The following is a 25857-nucleotide window of genomic DNA, read 5'->3' as shown; positions in this document are numbered from 1 at the left end:
TGAGTGACACTGGTCAAACCATCATTCTACCAGCGTTTGTGCTCCCCTCTAAGGAGAAGGGGAGACTCCATCTCTTGGACTCCAAAAGAGAACTGAGCTTTTACATCGTTCATACCAGAAAACACTAGCCGGACGATCAGCCCTTTGTGTAGTTCGCTTAAGTGAAAAAAAGCAAGTCCAGGCAGAAAAGGACCATACCCCTCTGGATCGTAGTCTGCATCACGATTTGCTACGCATTGGCTAAAAAGCAGCCTCCCTGACATGCATTTTGTGCTTGAGCCTCTTATAAACAATTCAACACACTGAAAACGTTCGGGGGTTTTGGGCTCTTTATTTGTGTGCATTCTGGTCATTCCTTTGGGATTCTCATTTTATCCACAGTGTCTGCAATGGAGTGACATCCAACAGATCTTTGCAAAGTGTACAACCCTCACAGAGGGCACTTATTTCTTCCCATCCTCAATATCATTGTTTGGAGGTTGAAGCTGCCCCAGGGAGAGGCAAATTCCTGTCCTGGTAGTGGTAGATAGAGTGAGTTTTCTTTGGTGATTAAGTTAGTTTTTTGGGTCTTAGAATTTTTTGACACTTTTTATATTTACTTTTACTAAACCAGTAGCTTGATATAATAATAGATTAAGCAAATTAAAGATTGAGCTCGCATTCCAGGTAGATAAACATTATCTGCTTATATGTACATGTGTGTTTTGTGATGATGCAACATAGCAGCTGAGGATGACACCCACTGAGTTGCCCTGTCTAATTCCAAGGGTTTGCAGTTAAGCGATTGGCCCAAAAGTTCTACATCAGTATCCCTTGTCATGTATCAACATGTTGTTGCAAGAAACTGAGTCTGCTAAATTGTAGGGGTTGAAAATACTAACGTGCAGTGTATAATAACGAAAGGTAACTTGATTTCATATAAGTATATGTGGAAACCAAAAGATAGTTTCTCTTGTGAAAGCATTTCTATATTGATTTTTTTTTTTACAACATATTTAAACAAGCATTGGAAATGCAATAGGTCTCGGATTTATTTGAGTTGGAGCAAATGGCATTGTAAATGGCAATGTCTTTTCGCCATGTGTTATGGAGTGTATTCATGTGGTGTGTAGTAGAATTATGTGGGTTGTATTGGAATTGTAGCAATGGTGGCATGCTGAGCTTTAGATGATTATGTTTAAAAGTAAAGTTCGCAATACTGCGATTGCTACAATAGTTAATTGTGGATGCATTAACAATTGATGTGTGTACTGATGGCTGGTGGTGTGTGTGCCTGGTGAAAGCGTGCACTGACGGCTGGTGGTGCGTGCCTGGTGAAAGCGTGCACTGGCGGCTGGTGGTGTGTGTGAGCCTGGTGAAAAGCGTGCATTGACATCTGGTGGTGTGTGCCTGGTGGAAGCGTGCACTGACAGCTGGTGGTGTTTGTGCTTGGTGAAAGCGTACACTGACGGCTGGTGGTGTTTGTGCCCGGAGAAAGCGTGCACACTCACACACTGCTGGCCCTGGACACCCACATACTGATCACCCTGCATACTCACATACTGATCACCCTGCATACTCAAACACTGCTCACCCTGCACACTCGCACACTGCTGGCCCTGGACACCCACATACTGATCACCCTGCATACTCACACTGCTCACCCTGCATACTCACACACTGCTCAACCTGCACACTCACACTCTGCTCACCCTGCACACTCACACACTGCTGGCCCTGGACATCCACATACTGCTCACCCTGCATACTCACACACTGCTTACCCTGCACACTCACACACTGCTGGCCCTGGACACCCACACACTGATCACCCTGCATACTCACACACTGATCACCCTGCATACTCACACACTGATCACCCTGCATACTCACACACTGATCACCCTGCATACTCACACACTGCTCACCCTGCATACTCACATACTGATCACCCTGCATACTCACATACTGCTCACCCTGCATACTCACACTCTGCTCAACCTGCATACTCACACTCTGCTCACCCTGCACACTCACACACTGCTGGCCCTGGACATCCACATACTGCTCACCCTGCATACGCACACACTGCTCACCCTGCACATTCGCACACTGCTCACCCTGCACACTCACTCACTGCTCACCCTGCACCCTCACACACTGCTCACCCTGCATACTCACTCACACACTGCTGGACCGGAACACCCACATACTGCTCACCCTGCATACTCACATACTGATCACCCTGCATACTCAAACACTGCTCACCCTGCATACTCAAACACTGCTCACCCTGCATACTCAAACACTGCTCACCCTGCATACTCAAACACTGCTCACCCTGCATACTCAAACACTGCTCACCCTGCATACTCACACTCTGCTCACCCTGCATACTCACACACTGCTCGCCCTGCACACTCACACACTGCTGGCCCTGGACACCCACATACTGATAACCCTGCATACTCATATACTGATCACCCTGCATACTCACACACTGCTCACCCTGCATACTCACACACTGCTCACCCTGCACACTCACACACTGCTCACACTGCATACTCACACACTGCTCACCCTGCATACTCACACACTGCTCACCCTGCATACTCACACACTGCTCACCCTGCATACTCACACACTGCTCACCCTGCATACTCACACACTGCTCACCCTGCATACTCACACACTGCTCACCCTGCATACTCACACACTGCTCACCCTGCATACTCACACACTGCTCACCCTGCATACTCACAATTTGCTCACCCTGCATACTCACACTCTGCTCACCCTGCACACTCACACACTGCTGGCCCTGGACATCCACATACTGCTCACCCTGCATACGCACACACTGCTCACCCTGCATATTCGCACACTACTCACCCTGCACACTCGCACACTGCTCACCCTGCATACTCGCACACTGCTCACCCTGCACACTGCTCACCCTGCATACTCAGTCACACACTGCTGGACCGGAACACCCACATACTGCTCACCCTGCACACTCACACACCCTGCACACTCACACACTGCTGGCCCAGGACACCCACATACTGATCATCCTGCATACTCACATACTGATTACCCTGCATACTCAAACACTGCTCACCCTGCATACTCACACTCTGCTCACCCTGCATACTCACACACTGCTCACCCTGCACACTCACACACTGCTCACCCTGTACACTCACACACTGCTGGCCCTGGACACCCACACACTGCTCACTCACACACTGCTCACCCTGCACACTCACAAACTGCTCACCCTGCATACTCACTCACACACTGCTGGCCCGGGACACCCACATACTGCTTACTCTGCATCCTCACACACTGCTCACCCTGCATACTCACACACTGCTGGCCCTGGACACCCACATACTGCTCACTCTGCATCCTCACACACTGCTCACCCTGCATACTCACACACTGCTGGCACGGGACACCCACATACTGCTCACTTTGCATCCTCACACACTGCTCACCCTGCATACTCACACTGCTGGCCCTGGACACCCACATACTGCTCACTCTGCATCCTCACACACTGCTCACCCTGCATACTCGCACACTGCTCACCCTGCACAATCTGCTCACCCTACACACTGCTCACCCTACACACACACACACACACACACACACACACACACACACACACACACACACACACACACACACTGCTCACCCTGCATTTTGTATTCCCTGTCTACTCCCGACGGGTTCCCTCGCCCAGAAGACAGTATGTTAATCTGAAAAAAACTACTTTGGAGCCCCCCTCCTTTTCCTGTGAACACCCCGTGCCGCGCATGCTGTTCGTTGATGTGGACTCGTCCTATGTGTGTGGGAAGCAGGAGCTCGCCCAGGGAGGGCGCTGAATAGGTGCCAGAGCCGATCGTCGCTCAGTCCACCCGGGACCCCTTTAGCCGCCTGGTGCCAGATTCAAATGGGCCAAGTTAGGAGAATCGACAGGAGAGGTGGCAAAGCCTGCGAATGTGACTCGTGATGGTCTGAGCCCCAACGCCAAGGGAACCCCCACCCCCAATGGCAACACTCCTCCACAGGAATCATTAACACCTGGGTCCCAGGCACGGGAAGAGATCTGGGAAGAAGGGGAGGCCAGGTGAATCCCGGCGAGAGAAAGTGAAGGAGGGAGAGAAAGTGAGGGGCAGGAAACACAGAAGAGAGAAAAGAGAGCGCGACAGAGCGCTGCGAGAAGACACTGGGCAGAGAGCATGTGCAAAAGTTCTCAGGTGAGAGGGTAAAGGGGACAGTGGAGGAGTGAGGGGGCAGGGGATGGGTGGAATACAAGGGGGAGGTGTGTACAGCTCAAGACCCGAGCCGGAGGGCACAGCAGCCGCGTAGCAGGGAGTGTAGGGTCGCGCCCCTGTTGCAGCTCTGTGGACACGTGTAGTAAAGTCAGACTGTGTAAGTATCCTCCAGTCCCGGGGGAGTCCCCTCGCCTGCTGCTCTTCCTCCAGGGTTCCGCGTGTTAGGTGGGAGGTGCCAGGTGGAGGCGGGCGTTGCTGAGCCGGCAATGGGCGTCTCCAAGGAGGTTGGGGGTGGCCACGATCCTGCGGCTCTTGGTGCGAGGAGCCTGGTGCTCATAGCTCGGAACCTGGAGGTATTACAAATGTGTGTTGTCAGTTTTGCAGCGTGAATCTTTCTGGATTCACTATGCTGTGCATTATTCCGCCGGCTAGTGGTTGGGTCCGGAATCGTAGTCTTTTCTTTTTTTTTTTTTTTTTTTTTTTCGTAGCCCAGGTGGGCGTCGACTTCCCACCTTTTGGTGTCCTTCCTGTGACGTCGGCATGCTTCCTGCGGAAGCTCCCACCCTTGGGCGCCATCTTCAGATTCTTTTTTCCGCCATTGGGTCTGGATCGTTCCCAAGAGGGCTCCAGAGATTAGGAGATAAGAGAAGCAAAACTCGAGATTTTTGGAGAAAAACAATTGAGAAGACGAAGGAAGACTACACCATCGAAAGGACGACGAAGAAAGAAAAAGAAATTAAACAAAATTCGACGTCCAGAGGAGAATGCATCAGGGGGCCCCCTGAACGCAAGACATGGACAACACACCATTCAAATTCTGCCGCAACTGCCACCACAAGTACGCGCAGAAGGACCAACACCCAGTCTGCAACCTCTGCCTGCCGGTCGACCACGAAAGCAGGGACTGCAACGCCTGCTCCGCATTCAGGCCGAAGACCCTTCGAGTGAGAGAGAGGCAAAGAATAGCAAACTACACCATGCAAGGCAAGGGCCAACCACCGTCACTTCGAGACCTGGAGCTCTCAACCGATGAGGAGGATTACTCCGCCGAAGACATCGGCTACACGGTCGTAGAGACCGATAATAAGAAGACTACAGAAAAGGTAGGAGACTCGACGCCCCAGAAAGGCCCGAAAGACTCTCGGCAATCTACCCAAGACTCTCGAAAAAACGAGGGCAAGACCCCGAAAGCGCCGACGCCGAAAACTTCGCCGTCCACAGCAACATCCAGGCCCAGCGGATCCTCACAGAAGGACTCCCTGGCGCCGAAGGACGGCGACCAGCAAAAGTCGTCGAAAAGCATCCAGGAAAAGGAGCGCTCGACTCCGAAAACAACTTCGAAGTCGACGACAAAATACGCAAGACCGGTCTCGACGCCGAAAACAGTCTCGCCGCCGAAACCAGTCTCGACGCCGAAAGCCATTTCGGCGCCATCTTGTACAGCAAAGAGAGCGGCACAACCACTCGACGCCGAACAGGCGGCGGAGATGGAAAGGAAGAAGAGGAGACTCGAGGCAGAGATGGAGAACATCCTGCAGCGAAAGAAAGATTTCGACGAAAAAATGAAATCTTACGCAATTCCGTCGAAGACCAAGTCACCGGTAATACAGTTGCTAGAGGAAGAAGACGAAGACTTCGAGGTCGAAGCAGCGCCAGAGAGCCTGGAAGATCTGCCATATCAGGAAGATGATAACCCCTATTACGAAGAGGAGGCAGATGACGACCAGAGGGCGTACCAAGAATCAGCATACTCAGATACACAAGAAGCAGAGTGGCAGGACATCGAAACTGAGAGCCCAGAAGAGGGAGTGGACACATATCCAGCGAGGCCCTCGCCGCCTGACGACATCGGACTTTACAATTAATGCATCAAGAACGCAGCAATAGCATTCAGAGTCAAGCTCGAGGAGGAAGTGCCAAAATTGGATTTCCTAGTGGAAACACTACTCCCAATGCACACTAGGAGCCAATACCTACCAATGCTCGAAAAGCATCAAGGGACAGGGAAGAGAGGCATTCAAAGAGCCTGCTACTTGTAAACCCGTCACGCCAAGGACGGAGAAAAAGTACAAGCACTCCTCCAAGGACCCACCCTACATACAGGGGACGGTCACTGCTGACTCCATCATCGCTGCTACAGCAAGGAAAAGGGCAATGTCCCAACTACTTCAGGTCCACCCCCAGACAGAGAGAGCAGAAGGATGGATCTAACAGGAAGGAAAATCGAAAGGAATGCCGCCATGCACTGGCGCATGGCTAATTCCAACGCACTGCTCAACAGACACCATTACCAAATCATAGACGGACTGGGGCAGTTGGTGAAACACCTCCCTCAGGAATACCAACAAAGGGCTTCGCACCTGGTAGAGATGGGGAAGAACTTTGCAAACTCTTGCCTAAAAACAGCACTGGACGGTGCAGTCACAGCCAGCAGACTTATGATGCTGGGCATCACAGAAAGGAGACAAGCCTGGCTCAGAATATCAGGCTTTAAACCAGAGGTGCAATACAACATCCTGAACACTCCGTTCAACGGTGAGACCCTGTTCGGAGCACCGGTGGATGACAAGCTCTCACAGCTCAAAAAGGATAACAACACCGCAAGATCCATGGGGGCCTTGCAATTCAGGGGAACAACAAAGAGAAGGACCCCATCACGGAGACCACACAGGAGACGGGGGAACCAGCCGGGAACGTCGCATCAATCCTTCCAACATTCCCACCAAAGCGACACCCACACGCAACAAGGCCAGCAAAAACAGCACTGGCAATATCAACATAGGGGCCAGTCCTTTTGCGGGAGGGCGAGTGGACGTGGCAACAACAGGAGGGGTGGACAACAAACCACCTCCAAGTGACTCGGCCACACTGATAGTGCACACCCTTCCAAAACCGTCAAGGGTGGAGCACAAAAACAACAAGCATTTGCAATGCAATGGTTTTGCCTTTTGAAAAGTTTGATCTATTGGCATTGTAAATGACAAAATTATTATTTATGTGTTGGTTTTGAAAACATATAAATAAATGGCATTGTTTTTTACATTGCCATTAGCTTAATCTCTTGCAAATGTGAGACCTATTGTACCCTATAAATGAGCTCAGCAGACAGCAATTACAGCCACATAGAATCGCCAATGTTAGAATTGGGGGTCTCTGGTTGGCGCAGTGCAGCACTAGCGACAAGCAGGGACCCTCTCCTCTAAGTCAGGGCCAAGGATTACCCACAAGAATAACCCCTGCTCACCCTCTAGGTAGTGTGGCGCAAGCAGTCTAGGCTAATCTCTGGGGCACATAGGGTTAAACATTTGCAGCATCACACACAACAACCACTAACCCACCACACAATGACACTAGACAGTAGGTTGTGAAAAAATATATCTTTTATATATCTTTAAAGCAGGCTTGTAAATACAGTCTTTGTGATTCCAAAAAGCGGTTCCAGTTACTCTTTAAATATGCCACAGTTCTTGATCAGCTTCTTACAGTCTAAAAAGGTACGGTTGTGCGTTTCTCAGCAGTTCCCAGGGGTTGGTGCACTTTGTAGCACTCTCGCATGCTTCTTACCGCTTCACAGACGGGGTGCTACTAAACCTCAAGCATCTAGCGTGAGTCGGCGTTCGGTGCGGACACTGGGAGCCCCGTCGTATGAGGCGCACCCGGCTCTAGGGTGCAGCAGGGCGTTGCGAACCTGTTCACAGTCTACAAGGGAGCTTACCAGCCTCTGGGCCACAGCAGGACGTGGTGAGTTAGCTCGGAGGACACAGGGAGGCGTACCAGCCTCGGGTGCAGAGGCGAACGTTGCCACTGAGTTGAAAATGCACTATGAGGCGTACCAGCCTCCAATACACAGGCGTAAGCAGCAAGTCAGTTTTAAAGTGCACAATGAGGCGTACCGGGTGACGTGTCCGGCTGGCTGGACATGCCGGAGGGGGGTACGCTGCGCGCCAAGGGTTCACGGGCCAGATACTCTGCGCACAGTTCTCAGCGCACTCGCTCCACTACTCGGCTAGCGCACAGGTCATTACCTTGTCTTGGGGTTTAGTGCGGGCAATCCGGGGGTCAATGCCGTGCGTCACGGTGTCCTCCTCCTTGTAGCTCACGGTAGTCTGCGGGGACGGTGCGTTGCTGGGCAGCTCTTCATTCGGGATACACGCACAGGTCCTGAGAAGAGGGTGCACACATTCTGTGCGGGGCGAAGCTGCAGGGCACGTCAAGGAGATCGGGACGGGCCTCACAGCGCTACACGCCGCAGCCGCTCACGGACAGCGGCAGGCGCTTTCACTGGCACAGCTCACGAAGGGAAAAGCAGGCGCAGGGCGAAGTCTCTCCTCGCGGTGCGAGCTACGGCTCGTGTAGGCGACAGTCACGGTGCTTGTTTACGTGCGCAGCTCAGTGAGTGAAATAGATGGAGTTTGCAAAGTAAAAACAGCAGGGTACCTGGGGTTGAGTGGCTGTGAGCCATAGGCGCCATTGTTGAGTGTGTGCGCCACTGAAGTTGAAATAGAAGCGGGCGCCGCGCTGAGACACAGCGGGAGGGGGGGCGGGAATGGGCAAACGGACAGCGGGAGGGGGGCGGGTTAACGGGCACACGGACAGCGGGATGGGGGTGGGAACAAAGACAAGGATAGCGGGAGGGGGGACGGGCAGCAGGAAGGTGGTCCGGATACAGCCACGCGGGACAGGGACAAAGTTAATATTGAAGACAAACATCGGTGTAAGTAAAAAAAAAAAAAAGTACACGCCCACAGTGGCCACGTCTTCATGACGTTGCGGAGAGGGAAAGAATCACCATACTGTTCTCAAAAGTTTTCGCCTGCGCAGCGGACGCCAGGCGAAACCTAAAAAACAGGAGTGTCCCGTAACTAAAACTACGAGCACCTTACACCTGTGGGAGGAAGATTAAACCTTTTCCTCCAGGAGTGGAAGAAAATTACAACAGACAGATGGATCATCAACACAATACAGTACGGGTACTGCATAGAGCTAGAAAAGACACCACCATGCAGAAAACCAAAGAAAAGAGCACTAGCAAACAAGGAACTAGAGCATCTTCAGAGGGAGGCAGAGGAACTCCTACAAAAGCAGGCTATCGAGCCTGTACCTACCATGGAAAGGAACAAGGGGGTGTACTCTACGTACGGTGGCGGTTGCACTCATAACATCTAGACTGGACTACTGCAACAGCCTGTATGCAGGAGCAAATAAACCCGTGCTCCACAGGCTGCAGATGGTCCAGCATGCAACCGCCCACTTGGTCCTGGGCTGGCCTAGGAGGTCGTCTGCCTCAGCTGCACTTAATGCCCTGCATTGGCTCCCTATCCACAAGCGTGTCCTCTTCAAAATACTGATCATCACATTCAGAGCATTTCACTCATAAGGGCCAAAGTACCTGTCAAGGGGTTTCAAACGCTATCTACCAGCACGGAGCCTTAGGTCCGCTAACCAAAACCTATTGGTGACCCCTAAATTTAGGCTTGCTACCAAAGGGGGAAAGTCCCTTGTTGTCCTGGGTTCCAAGGCATGGAATAAGCTGCCACTCCAGCTTCGGCAACTCCCCACAGAAATCCAGTTTAGGAAAGAATTGAAAACCTGGATTTTCGCCCTTACTGATACTGCCTGTAGAGCCTTAGTTTGAAGTGTATAGGACCCTCCGAACTCCGTTAGTTAGCCGGCCTATCTCCATCTGGCTGGGGTAGGTAGCGCCAAGATGCTCCCTGGAGTGGTAGTCATGCTCTACAAGTATGCTTTTACATTACATTACATTACATTACTTCCTAGTACCAAAAGTAGACGAAACAATGAGACCCATCCTGGACCTAAGGTTCCTCAACAAAAATTCAAAATGACATCCCTGCAAGAAGTACTCCCACAGATTCAAACCGGGGACTTCATGGTCACCATAGACCTCAAAGATGCCTACCTGCACATCCCAATGAACAGGCGACACAAACATCTGCTAAGATTTGTCATCAACTCAAATCACTACCAATTCACAGCACTGGCCTTCAGACTAAAATCAGCACTGAGGGTATTCACAAAATGTCTGGCAGCAGTCGCAGCGCACTTACGGAGGGAAGGGATACACGTATACCCTTACCTAGACGACTGGCTAATAAAGGCAAAGACATACAACACGTGCAAACAGCACGCTCAAATAGTGACAGACACACTGATGGCCCTGAGGTTCTCCATCCACTGGAAGAAATCCTCGATAAACCCAGAACAAGTCAAGATATTTCTGGGAGCAAAAATAAACACAGTGCAGGGGAGGGTGTTCCCCAGCGAGAAAAGAACGATGGCGCTGTTGAAGGAGGCGCGCCTCTACCAGAAGGGGCAAGCTTTGACAGTGAGGACGGTGAGCAAAATGATGGGCATGATGGCCTCATGCTTCCACATAGTACCAAATGTACGACTACACATGAGACCACTCCAGGAGTGGCTGCAGGACCAATGGTCACAAGCTACAGGGTGTTGGGAGGACCTAGTGGTTGTAACGCACACAGTGCACGAGGAGATATCATGGTGGAACAAAGGAAACATAACAAAGGGGAAGCTTCTAACACCACCAACAGTGACCATCACCACAGACGCATCCCAGAAGGGATGGGGAGCACACATGGAAAAACTCAGAGTGAGGGTCTGTGGACACAAGCGGATGCGGTCAAACACATCAGTTACCTAGAACTAAAGACCGTTTTCCTAGCTATGAAAGCTTTCCAGACGAAGTTGTACAACCAAACAGTGGTGATCCAGACGGACAACACAACAGCAATGTTCTACATAAACAAACAGGGAGGAACACAATCAGCCCCACTGTCAGAACTAGCGCAGGAAATATGGAACTGGGCAGTACCACTAAAAATAGATATACCGGCGATTCATCTGCCAGGAAAGGACAACGTGGAAGCAGACTGGCTCAGCAGACAGACATCGGCCTCACACGAATGGGAGCTAAATGCACAGGAAAAAAAGAAACTGTTTGACAGGTGGGGAACCCCATCAGTAGACCTGTTTGCAACACACCAGAATGCAAAATGCCAACACTTCGCATCGAGGCAACCAGGGGAAGGGTCCCTGGGGAATGCCCTATGGATAAGCTGGTCAAAGACATTTGCCTACGCCTTTCCGCCGATTCCCCTGATACACAAGGTACTCAGCAAGTGCAGGACAAGCAACATGACCCTGATACTGGTCGCAGCCCAGTGGGCCAGGCAGACATGGTATTCGCAGATTATGTAAATGACACAGAGTGCACCACACAAATTTGGGAGAAGGAAATACCTACTCTCCATGCAAAACGGAGAGGTGCTGCATCCAGAACCAGAAAGCCCCAGCCTAGCAGCCTGGCTCCTGAGGACATAGAATTTGCACACTTAAAGCTACCTGAGAGCACCCTGAGGGTACTTCGAGAGGCAAGAAGACCAAGCACGTGTAAGTGCTACGTGGCAAAATGGAAGAGGTTCACACTATGGTGCAGAAATGAAAGACTGCACAACAAAATGACAAGAGACTCAACAGTGCTTAAGTACCTCACGCACCTGCTCGAGACTAACCTGAGCTCATCATCGCTAAGGGTACACCTAGCAGCCATTGTCGCTTACACTAGAGGAGAGACAGGCAAAAGCTTCTTTACTTCTATAATTGTTAAGAGATTCTTGGAAGGTGCAAAGAGGAATGCACCGCCTAAAAGGTTACCAGCATCTGCATGGAACCTCAATATAGTGCTGACAGAACTCATGAAGGCACCCTTTGAACCACTGCATAACGCCTCACTGCAGATGCTAACGTTAAAAACAGCATTCCTAGTGGCAATCACCTCGCTGCGCAGAGTAAGCGAGCTACTGGCGTTAACGCTACAGGAACCCTACATACAAATTCACAACGATAGGGTGGTGATGAGAACGGACCCACACATTATCCCAAAAGTGGTGTCCAAGTTCCACATCAACCAAACAATTCAAATACCAAGTTTCTTCCAGAAACCAACAACAAAAGCTGAAAGGGCACTGCACACTCTGGACGCGAGACGTGCAGTCATGCATTACATTGAGAGAACTAAAGATCACAGAAAAACAAAAGTTTTTTGTGTCATTTGCTGAAAGTTTCATGGGAAAAGCTGTTACTAAAGGGACAATTGCACGATGGATCGCGCAAGCAATACAATTCTTCCACAAACAAGCTGGGCAAGAACTAACTGAAGGGCCACGGGCCCATTCATCCAGGAAAAAGGGAGCTACAATAGCCTTCTTGGCAAACACTCCCATTCAGGACATATGCCTGGCGGCAACATGGGCTTCTGTGCACACGTTTACAAAACACTACTGTGTGGACATACAAATGAACAAGGAAGCACAAGTGGGACAGAAGGTGCTTCAGCACATATTCAAAAACTCAAGCTCATCTTCCACCCAGCCGCCACAATGACCACAAACCGCTACAAACTCTATGCACAGCATAGTGAATTCAGAAAGATTCACGCTGCAAAACGAATAGTTTCTTACCTGTCGGTGTAGTTTTGCAGCTTGAAGATCTTTCTGGATTCACTAGCGAACCCACCCACCTCCGCCAGAAAGATGAGGCTGGAGAAAGGGGGTAAACAGAAAACAAAAAAAACAAAAAAAGAGACTTTAATAGAACTTCAAGGGAAGGAGCGGTAAAAGAAAAGATCGAAACATTGCCAAACAATTCGGAAACACAACACAAACGGGAAAAAAAGAATCAGAAGATGGCGCCCAAGGGTGGGAGCTTCCGCAGGAAGCATGCCGACGTCACAGGAAGGACACCAAAAGGTGGGATGTCAACGCCCACCTGGGCTACGAAAAAAAAAAAGAAAAGACCACGATTCCGGACCCAACCACTAGCCGGCGGAATAATGCACAGCATAGTGAATCCAGAAAGATCGTCAAGCTGCAAAACTACACCGACAGGTAAGAAACTATTAGTTATTGAATTGTTTGGGAGGGTGGCCATGGCAGAAGCAGCTGATCCTTCCCAGGCCCGCCGCCACACGCAGATACCCAGTGACTAGGACGAGCAGACCAATAACGGAGCCAGTGTGCCATGGGCCCGAGGGCAGAGAAGGAAATGCCCCCTAGCCGCTGTTGACTCCTAAAATATAGCTATAATCACGGTCCTGGAGTCGCTGCACCTGTTGCACCACGCGAAACTTCGCCCCGGAGCACATCAGATTCAACATGCCCCCTGGACAGCTTGCACCATGTGACTCTGTAACTGTGCCGCTGCTCTCTTTCTGTTGCAGTCATCTGACGGTGCCGCTTTTCCCTCTGCCTATGCAACCCCCACCATCCCTCGCCCCCAATATAATGTTCCCTTTACAAGGATGTTTTGGCGATCTTTTTGGAACAGGCGGCTCCCCGACCACCATTACTGCCGGCACTGGCTACCTCTCAAAAACACTAACATACTTATTCAAACGAAGACACTTCTGGGGTCAGATTTGTAAAACTGTCGCGAACAGCTGATCTTCCGTCAGCAGCAACTGCGAGTAGCCCCGACTTTGCACGCGTGTTATTTTTTTACCGTAAACTTTCGATTAACATTCCAGCAGTGACCATTAGCCCCCTCCCCTAGCAAAAAAAGCGAGCTTTGGCAGGGAGCCAGCATGCGCGCGCACACACAGCTGAAAAAAAAAGTAACTGGAGAGTGCTGAATGCGCGCCCAGCATCTGGCTTCAATTACCGCGGCCCCTGACAGCTGGTAATTGATGAATTATAGCCTTCTGCAGGAAGTGGAGCAACTCTACAGACTATGGCCTATTGTGTGCTGCCTTGTAAAAACATAGCCATGCGAGGGCCAATTGCCATGCAGCTGCCATAAATAACGAACAAAATTCACGCGCTTCTCTGGAATTCGTAGGTTAGATTTTTGAAGTCTTCTCAAAAGGACTCTGAAGCCACACCCACTTCGTGGGATGTAGGCCGAGCCCTAAAAAGGGAAAAACCTGCAATGATCAATGAATTTCAGCTCACATGAATATGCAGATGACACACAAATACTTCTTAAGCTGGGAAGCCCCAAAGACATTGGAAACTCAAAAATCTTCAGTTGCCTCAGAACCTTTGATCAGTGGATGACATGGAGTCACCTCAAATTGAATGCTTTCAAAACTGAACTACTAACATGTGGCCACCGTAAAAATTATTAACCACTCTGCGCCTGGTGATCTAGGACCACCTCATAAAGTATTTAAGGAAGTAGGAAACCTTGGAATTGTCAAGGACTCCAAATTATCAATGAATGCCCAAGTAGACAAGCTAGCAAAATCAAGCTTCCCCACCTACGATTTCCACCCAGGGCCCAATCTGCTATCACTCCTGTACTGTCTAAACTTGATTATGCCAATAGCCTCTACCATGGATCATCTTTATGAACTATGACAAGACTACAATGAATTCAGAACTCTGCTTCCAGACTACTCCTACATGCAAATCCACAAGCTCACATCTCCCCTGCCGCGAGGACCCTACATTGGTTACCGGTTGCCATAAGATCCACCATCAAGCTGCTTCATATCACCCACAAAGCAATACATCGAACAGGACCACTTCATCAGGAAACAAAACACCAGGTATTTACAACAAAGCAACCTCCGCTCTAGATGGGCGACTTGGCTCAAAACACCAGCACTGAAGAAAAAACCAAGGGTGGTACATCTATCTCTGTTCAGGCAGCCAAACTATGGAATTCATTACCACCAAACATAAGAGCCGTGGATAACTATCTTGTCTTCAGAAGGCTACTTGAGTTAGCTCTTTCCTACATGATCACTACACTCAAACACAAAATTACAGCCTGTGCACATAAAATGTATAATTTGATTATATCTTTGTATATAGATATGTTTTTCTTTGTACAAATATATTTACAACTTATGGTTTCAAAATATATAGAAATATTTTTTTTTAGATCTGCTTAACAAATGTATATATTTATTCAATATTTTATGCTTAACATGTATATAGATCACTGCATGGGTTTAATGTTATTTGATTAATATTTATCTATCGTAATATGTAAATATAATCATAACAATTGTATCTATAAGTGCTTCACCACTAAAATACTAAAGAAACTTAAAAATAAAATACATATTAAAAAATATAAAGATGCACTTATAAAGTAGCTTTTACGTACACCAACACCTAAAAATCTGAATTGCTAACTATATATCCATACTTGCACATATGGAACTTTATGCATTACAATTATATATCTGAGTTTTCCTTATACATGTATACCCTTTCTATGTATTTATGTATCTATATATTACATTACTCCTACAGTGGAAAGAAAGGGGGGGGAAGCCTTCTACTCCCTCCAGTGCACTATTCTCTCATCCTATACCTGTCTTTATATATTCTGCACCTCCACTCTGACTCATCTCAGACCTCATTCCACTATTGTGATCTCCCTAATATCCTTTCTTGACTCGTCCCTCCTCTACCATGTCCTAAACCTCATCTAATTAATATGATCTCCCAAATAACACTATCTAGGCTCTTCCCTTATATATCCCTCCGTTCTAATTCAGTCAAACTTACAGACACATATGTGGATTGCTCAAATTAACAACTTATAGTTCCCTATACTAATCCTTTGGGTTCGTACTTAGTGTATTTCTTGCCAAAAAGTGCTTCGGCGCTTCATCGGGGTGTAGTAAGCACTATATATATATATATATACAATTACAATCCTTTTACAGAGTTTCTGTAGTACGGTTTGATAGAAATGATTCTAAGGTTCTAGTAAAGTATAAACGCTTATAAGTTGGAATCTGTCAAATGTTGTTATCAGTGTTTGTATACTGTTAGGGACTAGAACTTAGCAGCAGAACCGAGTGGTGGTGTTCATCTTTTCTCTGACGTTTAACAACCGTTGACAACCGCGGCAGGCGTCATTTTCCATAAGGGGCACCACCCTTGAAGCTAAAAGGCAAGTACCTTTATCTGGAGTTGTGCTTTAATACCATAAAAATCACAAAAGCCATAGTCAACTTTTTTTTAATCACAAATAACACTTGGAAACCATAGATTCGCCTCTGTTTATAATATTTCCTGCCTATTCGTATAATTTGGTGTGCTTAAAGCTTGAACATAACAGTTGAAGAATTAAAAAAAAACTTCTGCTGATCAGTATCCAAGGGAGTGTTGCTGAGCAACCGTGACACCATGTGCTGCATGGCATCGTGCATGTGGCTTAGACCGACATCTACATATAAAACTTGCAAGCATGACTGAATTTAACCTGTCCCTAAATCTTTAATGTCTATGGAAGCAATATGTAACCTATGAAGTGCTAGAAACGTTTGGAGTTTTGTTGCACATCCAGGAAGGGCTGAGCGACTCTGGTAATCAGCCTTATGTTCGCATACTGAGAGCCTCCGCATTGGAGGATCAAGAGAGGCTGAATGCTTTTTTGCATCGCAAATATCACATGCCGAACTGAAAGAAGAGATACTAGGCAGTATGTGATACAGTTATAAACTTTAGTATATTATCTGATAGTCATTGCATATGAAGACCTTTTTGTCAATGATTTCTTTTGCTTTGATGCTGCAGCAACATTAGTAGAGTGCAGAAAATCATGTTAGAAGGAACATTTGTACTTGTAGCAATTGTGAATTATTATAATTATTCATCTTAGTCTGTGATTTACATTTTTGGATATTTCTATGACAAACACTGAGCAAGGTTAAAGAATGAAGTTTGAAGGGCACAGTATATCACAATTGATAATCAAAATGGTCAACATCTAAGGTGCTCTTCCACCTGAGTGGTAGATTAAAGATCTTGATTTCATCTCGGAACAATATCTACATTTCAGTATTGTGGATCTCCAGTGGCTCAGCCCCTCCTTCAACTTAGCACAAGCATTACATGCACAATACAGGTTTTAGCTCTGCTGCAAAGCTCAGTCTCTATCATCTACCAATGTGGGCCCCTTTCCTATCAGCCTGTTACTCTCTTGCTTCTAAGGAGTTGCTATCTGCTGCAAAGCTCCCCGACTGGTGCTGTGGTGCCGGTGAAATCCAAGGTTTGACTTCCAACAATCTCTTCACCTCAGGCTGTCGTTGACCGCACAGACATTAGGGTATGCAGGGTACTTCAACTTTGTGGAGCTTGCCGGTGAAGAGATGGAATGAAAGCAGCTCAATATTTAAACAGAAAGTAGGTTTCTTTTCAAATTTCACCCTCTCTGCTTTCCATCAGACCTCACATTACACATCCGATGACAAGTGTCTCAACAATAGCGAAAATGTCTATTTTGGGTTTATTTAATGTAGTATGTAAGGAAATACGTCTCCCTGTTGTTAAAAGTAACAATCTTTAAACAAGGTAGACTGGCCATTAAAAAGAAAGGTTGTAACTTTTCATTTCTCTCACGTCAACACAGTTAAAAGATAAAAATATCACCCATGAATTGAATTCTGTTCAGTTCAATTATTAGTGATGAAAACAAATGCAAGGCTTTCATTCCTATGAATTCAGTAGAAAATAATTTGTTGGAAACACAATTGAACTAATTTTACAGAAAGAAATGTAATAAATTACATCCTAAACTGAAATAATATTTACATCTATTTGATTCCAAAAGAAAATTCTACGGAAATAAACTTCGGGGAAAAAAAATATTTTTTAACAAAACCCAGTAAACAGCAATAGATATACATCTAGAATAAATTAATTTTGCCTGAAGCCCAGTCTCTCTGCAGAGCCTCAATAGTTGATATTGGTTTTATTTCAGCGATTGAAGCCTATGAAAAAGAATCCGCTTTCAGTTGTGCGCTTTCAACTTTTGATGCTTCCTTTTAGGCTGCAATCGTTGGTGAAATAAAACCAATATCAAGCGATGCCCCCTCGTGCTCTCCAAACGCTGCATATAATGTGAAGTTACTTAATATATCCTGCAAGTAGATAGCGCATCGCCACCTCAGCATCAGCGCAGCACCAGTCAGCGTCTCTCAGCACCACTTCAGCAGCAGCACCTGAGCACCACCACATCGCCAGCACAGCACCACTATAACATCACTCAGCCCCAGTGAAGCACAACCTCTGCAGCAGTGCAGCACCACCTCACTACCAGTGCAGCACGACCTCAGCATTAGTGTAGCACCACCACCTCAGCATCCGCACAGCACCAGCGCAGCATGACTGAGCGCCACCACAGCCTCACTCAGCACCAGGTCATCTCCTCAGCATCACTCAACATCGGGAAACGTCCATTAGAATGAAGCCGGGATCCCGCTGTGCCTTCCCAGCACCGGCGATGGAACAAACGTGTCGTTAGTATGCATTCGTTCAGCACGGAAGTCATTATAACAACTTGCCTTAGAGGGGCGCATTTGGTGGAATGGGGTTGGATTTAAAGTCCAACACCTTCCCTACTGTTGCCAGACTAGAGTTGGAATGGTAAATTAACCTATTCCAAAATCCAGCTCCCCCCTAAGGTAATTCGTTATAATGAATTGCGCGCTGAACGAATGTGTACTAAAGATGCGTTTGTTCTAATGACGGCGCTGTGAAGGCACAGCAGGATTCGGACTTGTGGAATACTGTCCTACATTCCTCAACATCACCACAGCATCACTCAATACCACCACAGCATCACTGAACAATACCACAGCACTGCATCAGCACAGCTCCACCTCCGCATCAGTGCCCCACCACCAGCGCAGCACCAACTCAGCACCAGCACCACTTCACCAGCAACTCTGCACCAATGCAGCACCACTTCAGGATTAGTGCTGCACCACATGAGCACCACAAAAGCACCACCTCAGCATCACTCAGCAACACCTGTGCATCTCCTCTGCACAAGCACACCTACGCCCACCCCAACCTCGGTATCCAACAGCACCGGTGCAGCACCACCTTAGCACAGCACCACCTCCTCATCAGTGCACCACCAGCACAGCATCAACACAGCATCAGCCCAGCACCACCTCCACATCAGCACAGTACCACCTCCGCACAGCATCCCCTCAGCACCAGTTATGCACCAACTTAGCATCAGCACCACCTAAGCACCATATCAGCACAGCAGCACCTTTTCATCAGGGCACCACCAACAGTACAGCACCAGCACAGCACCACCTCAGCATCTCGGGGGAGCACCACCATAGTACCGTATCAGCACACCACCTCCTCATCAGTGCACCACCACTAGAGCAGCATCAACTCCGCATCAGTGCAGCAGCGTAGCACCTCCACATAATCACCTCAACATTAGCACAACACCATCTCAGCACAGCACCACCACCACATCTGTGCACCCCTAGTGCAGCTTCACCTTTGCACCAGTGCAGCCACACCTCTGCACCAGTGCAAACCCAGCGGAGCACCAATTCAGCAACCAACTCAGCACCACTTCAGCATTAGTGCAGCACCAGCGCAGCATTCCCTCAGCACCAGCACAGCATCCCCTCAGCTCCAGCACAGCATCCCCTCAGCACCAGTGAAGCACCAACTTAGCATCAGCACCACCTAAGCAGCATATCAGCACAGCAGTACCTGTTCATCAGGGCACCACCAACAGTACAGCACCAGCACAGCACCACCTCAGCATCTCGGGGGAGCACCACCATAGTACCGTATCAGCACACCACCTCCTCATCAGTGCACCACCACCAGTGCAGCATCAACTCCGCATCAGTGCAGCACCACTTCAGCACTAGCGTAGCACCTCCGCATAATCACCTCAACATTAGCACAACACCATCACAGCACCACCACCACATCTGTGCACCCCTACATTGCAGACCCTTTGGCACCTCATCTACGGGGTCTCCACATCAATCACTTTGCTGTTAGCCATTCAACTAGGCCTTCTGGTGTTTCTCCTTCTCTTCAAAAGCATGATAGTCCAGATATGTATCGAAAACATAACCACCATGTGCTATCTGCAGAAGCAAGGAGGTACCCACACACCACCGCTGTCAGCCCTAGTCCAACAGATTTGAGGCTGGGTAATTCATCACTGGCTTAATCTCCTCGCAGTTTACTTGTCGCGGGTGGACAATAACTTCACCCAACTACTCAGCAGAATGCAGCAACAAGGCCACGAGTGGGAGCTCAACCCGCAAGTCCTGCTCCTCTACTTCTGCAGGTGGGGCACCCCAGAAAAATCTCTGTTTGGCATAGCAGAAAATGCTAAATGGAAAAGCTTTGCTGTCAGGTGTCCACACCCCCAGTCCATGGGCAGTGCACTGTGGATCAATTGGTAAGGGGTCTTTGCCTACGCTTTCCTACCTCTCACTAATTCCATATGTGTTCAGGAAGCTGAGGCGAACATCTCTCGCCCTCATCCTTGTGCCTCTGACATGGGCCAGGCAACCATGGTTCTCTACTCAGTTCCAGATGTCCATTGTTCCACACAAGACGCTTTCCAGCAAGCGGAACGTTCTGTCTCAAAATCACAGCAAAATCAGGCACTCAGACCCTAGGCAGCTCAACCTAGCGATTTGGCTCCTGAAGTCTTAAAGTTTGGTTATCTTGGGTTGCCGCAGGAGTGCATGGATATAGTCAGAGGCACTTAGACCCACAACAAGCATCTGCTATGCTGCTAAGTGGGAACGTTTTGGTCATTACTGTAAACAACATTAATATACTCACTCCCAAAGTGCTATGCATTATCTCCTATACCTTCAAAATTCGATGTTACTTTATAACTCATTCAGGTTACACCTAGCAGGTTTTGCGGTACACATGCAAAACAGGGAACACTCTTCTCTCTTCTGAATCAGTGTGATCAAAGTTTTTGTTCCGGGCGTCAAGCGGGTAATTCCACTTAGAGTACTTCCTGCCCCAATCTGGAACCTTAGCATTGTCCTCACCAGGCTAATGGGGCCACATTTTGAGCCAATGCATTATTGCCCCTGCAGTTCCTTTCCTGGAAGGTTGTGTACTTCATCACAATAATCTCACTCGGACGCGTCAGTGAATTGCAGGCCCTCGCTCTTCAGGAACCTTTTTTCCAAGTACACAAGTACAAAGTGGTTCTTAGAACCAATCCTACGTTTTTGCCCAAGGTGATCTCTCCTTTTCACATTAACCAGTCCATCAAGATCCCAGTCTTCCCTTGATGTTCACTGTGGTCCTATGTATTACATTGACAGGACCAAATTCTTTCGTAAAACACAACAGCAGTTTGTAGCTTTCTCCCATCCTCATAAAGAACAGGCCATTTCAATGGTAGAGATCACCTGGTGAATTGTTAAAGAATCCAGACCTTCTATACTACAGTTAAAAGAACGCTACCTTCCCACCACAGAAAACACTCTACCCGCAAACATGGTGCTACTATGGCCTTCCTGGGGAACACACCCATAGCAGACATCTGTAAAGCTGTTACTTGATAGACTCCAAAAACTTTTACTAAACATTACTATGTGAACATCCTGTCAAGAGAGCAGGCCAGATTTCATCTAGCTGTCCTCAGGACTTTATTCAGACCTCTGCACCATCCACTGGCCAGCCATCACTGAGGAGAGTACTGCTTTTCTGTCTATGCATCTATGCACAGCATGTGTATCTACAGCCACACATGCTAGGAACGTAATATGTTCCTTACCCTGTCAGCATCTATTTACTGCATGTAGTGCAGTAGATTGACATGCTCCCATCCTCTTCCCTGGAAGCCATTGGTTGGTGCACATATCTTTCTCTTAATACATTTCTTTCTATTTTCATGGTCGCTTTCCTTTTCTGTACACACTACTTCGTTCTTGCCATCACCCGTTGGGCAAATAATAACCTAACAAAGAAGTATGACTAACAGATGCCTTCAGGGTAAGTAACATATTCCTCTAACTTGCCATTAAAGTGTGTGTTGTAGTTTGCTCTGATTTTCACTAGACACTTGTGAAACCCTGATGAGCAGGACGTGTGTACTTGAAATTTCACATGTTGTTTCTGATCAACCTTTTGAATGCTGGAGTTTTCAAATATTACTTGATAGTGATGATTACCCATAATACACAGATGTGCACAATAAGTCTTTGAAACTGGAGATGTGCTTGTGGCTGTGTGATTTTTTTTAATTTATGGAAACAAACTGTGTTTGATGTGATTTTTGTTTTTTAATCTTCCAGTGTAAAGCGATCAATGTGTATTCGGGAGGATTCTGCTTTCAGTGCAACACTTCAAGACATGGTGAGTGTCATTTTCTTGATGTCCCAATAAAGTCTGAGGAAACGTACATGTTTCGCTTTGTTACTTAGTTATAGCAGAAACCAATCACCTCTAGCTCAGATAGTTTCTGCAAACTGAACTTTTCAAGAGAGAACTTGATTAAAGACCTTGAGGATTTACAAGAGATACTAGATATGGGTCGCAGCCGTATTTGTTTGGACTCCTGCCACCCTAAAATTCTGGCTTCCATGTTTGAGGGAACATAATATTCACACGCATGTTCAATTTACAACATTTTAATTTGCCTGTACTTTTAATGCCATGCATACACCAAAATTGGCAGTCACTTGGCGTAGTAAGCTATGGTCCAGCAGGCCAGTTATGGTGAAGATGACAGTAGTTGCAGGGTTTGGGAGAGGGGTGGCGGGGTGCAACAGACTGAAAAAAGTTGTTTTTTCTCATTTTAGCTCCCTTAAGAAATGTTGCTCGCTCCTACAGTGGAAACGACTGCATGAACATATGCCAAACTTGGCATGAAAGTTGAAAATACTCAGAAAGAGTTCTTTTTTTGATTTGGTGTACATTTGTTAAGTAGTTTTGTTGCTATCTCTTGACATTTTAAATCGCGGTTCAGAAAATAGTGAATCCTGTCCCTGTCCCGCGATTTAGGTTTGGGGTCTTACCTTTTTTAAAAAAAAAATTATTTTAAAGGTTTTATATAGCGCTTGCTAGACCCGGAGGTTTCAGAGCGCTTTACATGAGCATCAGATCATAGTTGCAGGTTACATCGTTACAAAGGTTACACAGCTATTAGAGCATGGCAATATAGTTACTTGTACGGTCAAGATAAACAATAAGCACAAATACATAGGGGGAAAAGCAAGTAAGGGGAAAGATTCAGGGGAGGGGGGAAGGAGGTGGGGAAGTAGACAGGTAATGAAGGCGGGAAAGAGGAGGGGAGGGTGAAGGACATCGCATGGAAAGAGGAGGGGAAGGGCGACGGGGACACAAACTGGTAGATGAGTCAAAGCAACGTCCAAACTCCAGTAAGCTGTGATCCCAGGGGAAGTGGTATCACTTCCCTATCTCTGTTGCGGGAGGCTCCCTTTACGCAGTGGACTCTCTCAGAGGGGTCTCTGAGACTCCAAGGCCTACATACTGGATCCCTCCCCAAAAAGGGGAGAGGGAGAGCTTTGGCAAGGGGTGCCATACCATACCTCAGCTGTGAGTGGCTCAGTTGGCGCAGTGGACTCTCTCAGCGGGTAAGCTGAGACTCCAGAGTATAAATATTGGATATTTCCCCTTCTCCCTTTACGCAGTGGACTCTCTCAGAGGGGTCTCTGAGACTTCAAGGCCTACATACTGGATCGCTCCCCAAAAAGGGGAGAGGGAGAGCTTTGGCAAGGGGTGCCATACCCTACCTCAGCTGTGAGTGGCTCCCTTGGCGCAGTGAACTCTCTCAGCGGGTACGCTGAGACTCCAGAGTATAAATATTGGATATTTCCCCAACAAGGGGAGAAGGAGTGCTTAGTCAAAGGGCACAAAGGACAGGGGGTAAGCAGACTAGCAGGCAAGGTGAGAGATTCAGGGAAGAGTGGATAGGAGCTAGTGGGGTAGATAAAGGGTGAAAGAGTACTAAATGGGAAAGCATTTAAAGAACATAGGGGACAAGGTGAATGGAGCAGGAAGGGTAAGGGGATAGGGTAAAGGGGTAGGAGGAAGACAGGACGTAGAGACGAGGGGAAAACATGCCCAAGGTCCAGCTGGGTAGGTGATGGCAGGGAGGGGGAGTCCACAACCCATCTTCTCTTTAGCTATATGGTAGCTCCACCGGGCATCAGCCAAATCGCTAGGTCTCCAGTCTGGGGTAAGTTCCGCAGGTTCCAAGTCCTGATGTGTAGGCAGGTTAGGGGATAGGTTCATGGTCTGGTCAATGTCCAATTGTTGCCCCAGGGAAGTAAAACAATGTGTAGAGGACCACTATGGAAGCCATTTTCGGGCCAGGCAGGGGACTGTACTGTACACTGGTGGCCATCCTAAGGTTATGAACAACCAAAAGGAAATGCCAATACTGCTTGTTGTTTGGAAATTAATTATATCTAAAAATCTGTGGACATACCATCAAACCATTTTTAAGCTTATTAATCGCTTTTATTTAATTCTCACAAAAAAATGTCAAAAAGTTTTCAATCACATTAGCAAATATCTAATACACTTTTTTTCTGTACATAACACAACAAAATTGAAATCACATTTAACAACCTCAATTTTCTCGCCATACAACATTCAAATCAACCACTCTATAAAGAAAAATAAACATCAACCATTCGTACTCATACTTCTCATACCAAACAAAATTGCACTGAATAATAAATCCTTTTATATCCTATACAATTTTTCATTATTATCCATCCTATTGAACATTTTTACATACAACCCAAATTGGTTATTTCAAAGCCAGTTGTTGTGAGCAAGTGTTTGGTAGTTCCACGGTCTACGCGTTTCAAACCCCTTTTAAATCCGGGTTCTCATCAGGACCAACCTCACTTTATTCCAAAAAAGCATCACATCATGTATTTTGTATTTTCCTGATTCCGTGTGATGAAAACAGGACCAATTCTGGAAATCTTTGTGTGACTCCCTCGATCGTGTTGCTTCCTTATATTTGTTGTTCTTATGCCATTAGTTCTGTCTCAAGTAGTAATCTACATCTCCTATGTCGGGTTTGAGTTCCCGGTGAGAAGACGGTCCTCGCGTGCCACCTCCGTGGGTACCTGTGGGAAAGATTCCTCTTGTTCGCCGGCCGCTAATCAATATCAAGTTCCGGATATTGATTGCATGCATGCTTGCAAATTTGAGCACATTTTTTTTTGTCTAATGTTCATAAATCGTGTTACTTTGGAATCAGTGAAACATTTATTAGATGCGCCCTGGAGAAAGAATTTTCAAAAGTTTATCCCACTGTCCATGAACATAAGTGCTCAAAATATGTTGGTTTAGCCAAATAGAAAGTTGAGATATTTTGGCATAATGCAGTTTGTTTAATCTCTTCCGATGTTTGATAACACTGTCAGAGATTTAATAAATATGTTGCCCGGATGTCTAGCCCATTAGTTGGGATAATTTAGAGGTCTTTTTTTATTATTATTTTTGTTTTGAACCCTAATCGCCCTTGGGTAAGGCTGGAAACACTTCATGGATGCCAAGTAAAAACCCCAACTACTTTTGGAAAATGCAGGATAGCAACATATACAACGTATGGGTGGAAAAGTAACCCTTCTTACGTTGCAGAATCGAGAAAAAGTTAATCTCCATCCCGAACCCTTAGGCAAGGTGATTGAGGGACAGAAAATATACAAGAAGAGCCATTAGCCCATAGATAACAATAATATTAAGCGTGTAACATGGTAGTATTACATCACATCTAGTCATGTTGGGCCGCGCTA

At 47.2% G+C, this 25857-nt stretch overlaps 1 protein-coding gene across 4 annotated transcripts in view; it reads left to right on the top strand.

Moving 5' to 3' along the window:
• The window catches only part of LOC144782087 (RNA-binding protein 6-like), a 1028143-nt gene that overhangs the window by 607628 nt on the left and 394658 nt on the right, over positions 1–25857 (top strand). For all 4 annotated transcript variants that reach the window (XM_078661245.1, XM_078661243.1, XM_078661244.1 and 1 more), the window contains one exon: positions 22372–22432. In XM_078661245.1, coding sequence (XP_078517371.1) covers positions 22372–22432 — 61 coding nt within the window. The remainder of the gene's footprint in view (positions 1–22371; positions 22433–25857) is intronic.

This window comes from Lissotriton helveticus, chromosome 9, assembly GCF_964261635.1.
Source record: "Lissotriton helveticus chromosome 9, aLisHel1.1, whole genome shotgun sequence".
In the NCBI taxonomy this organism is placed as follows: Eukaryota; Metazoa; Chordata; class Amphibia; order Caudata; family Salamandridae; genus Lissotriton; species Lissotriton helveticus.
Note: the sequence above shows the minus strand (reverse complement) of the source record. Positions and strands in the feature narration are given on the sequence as shown.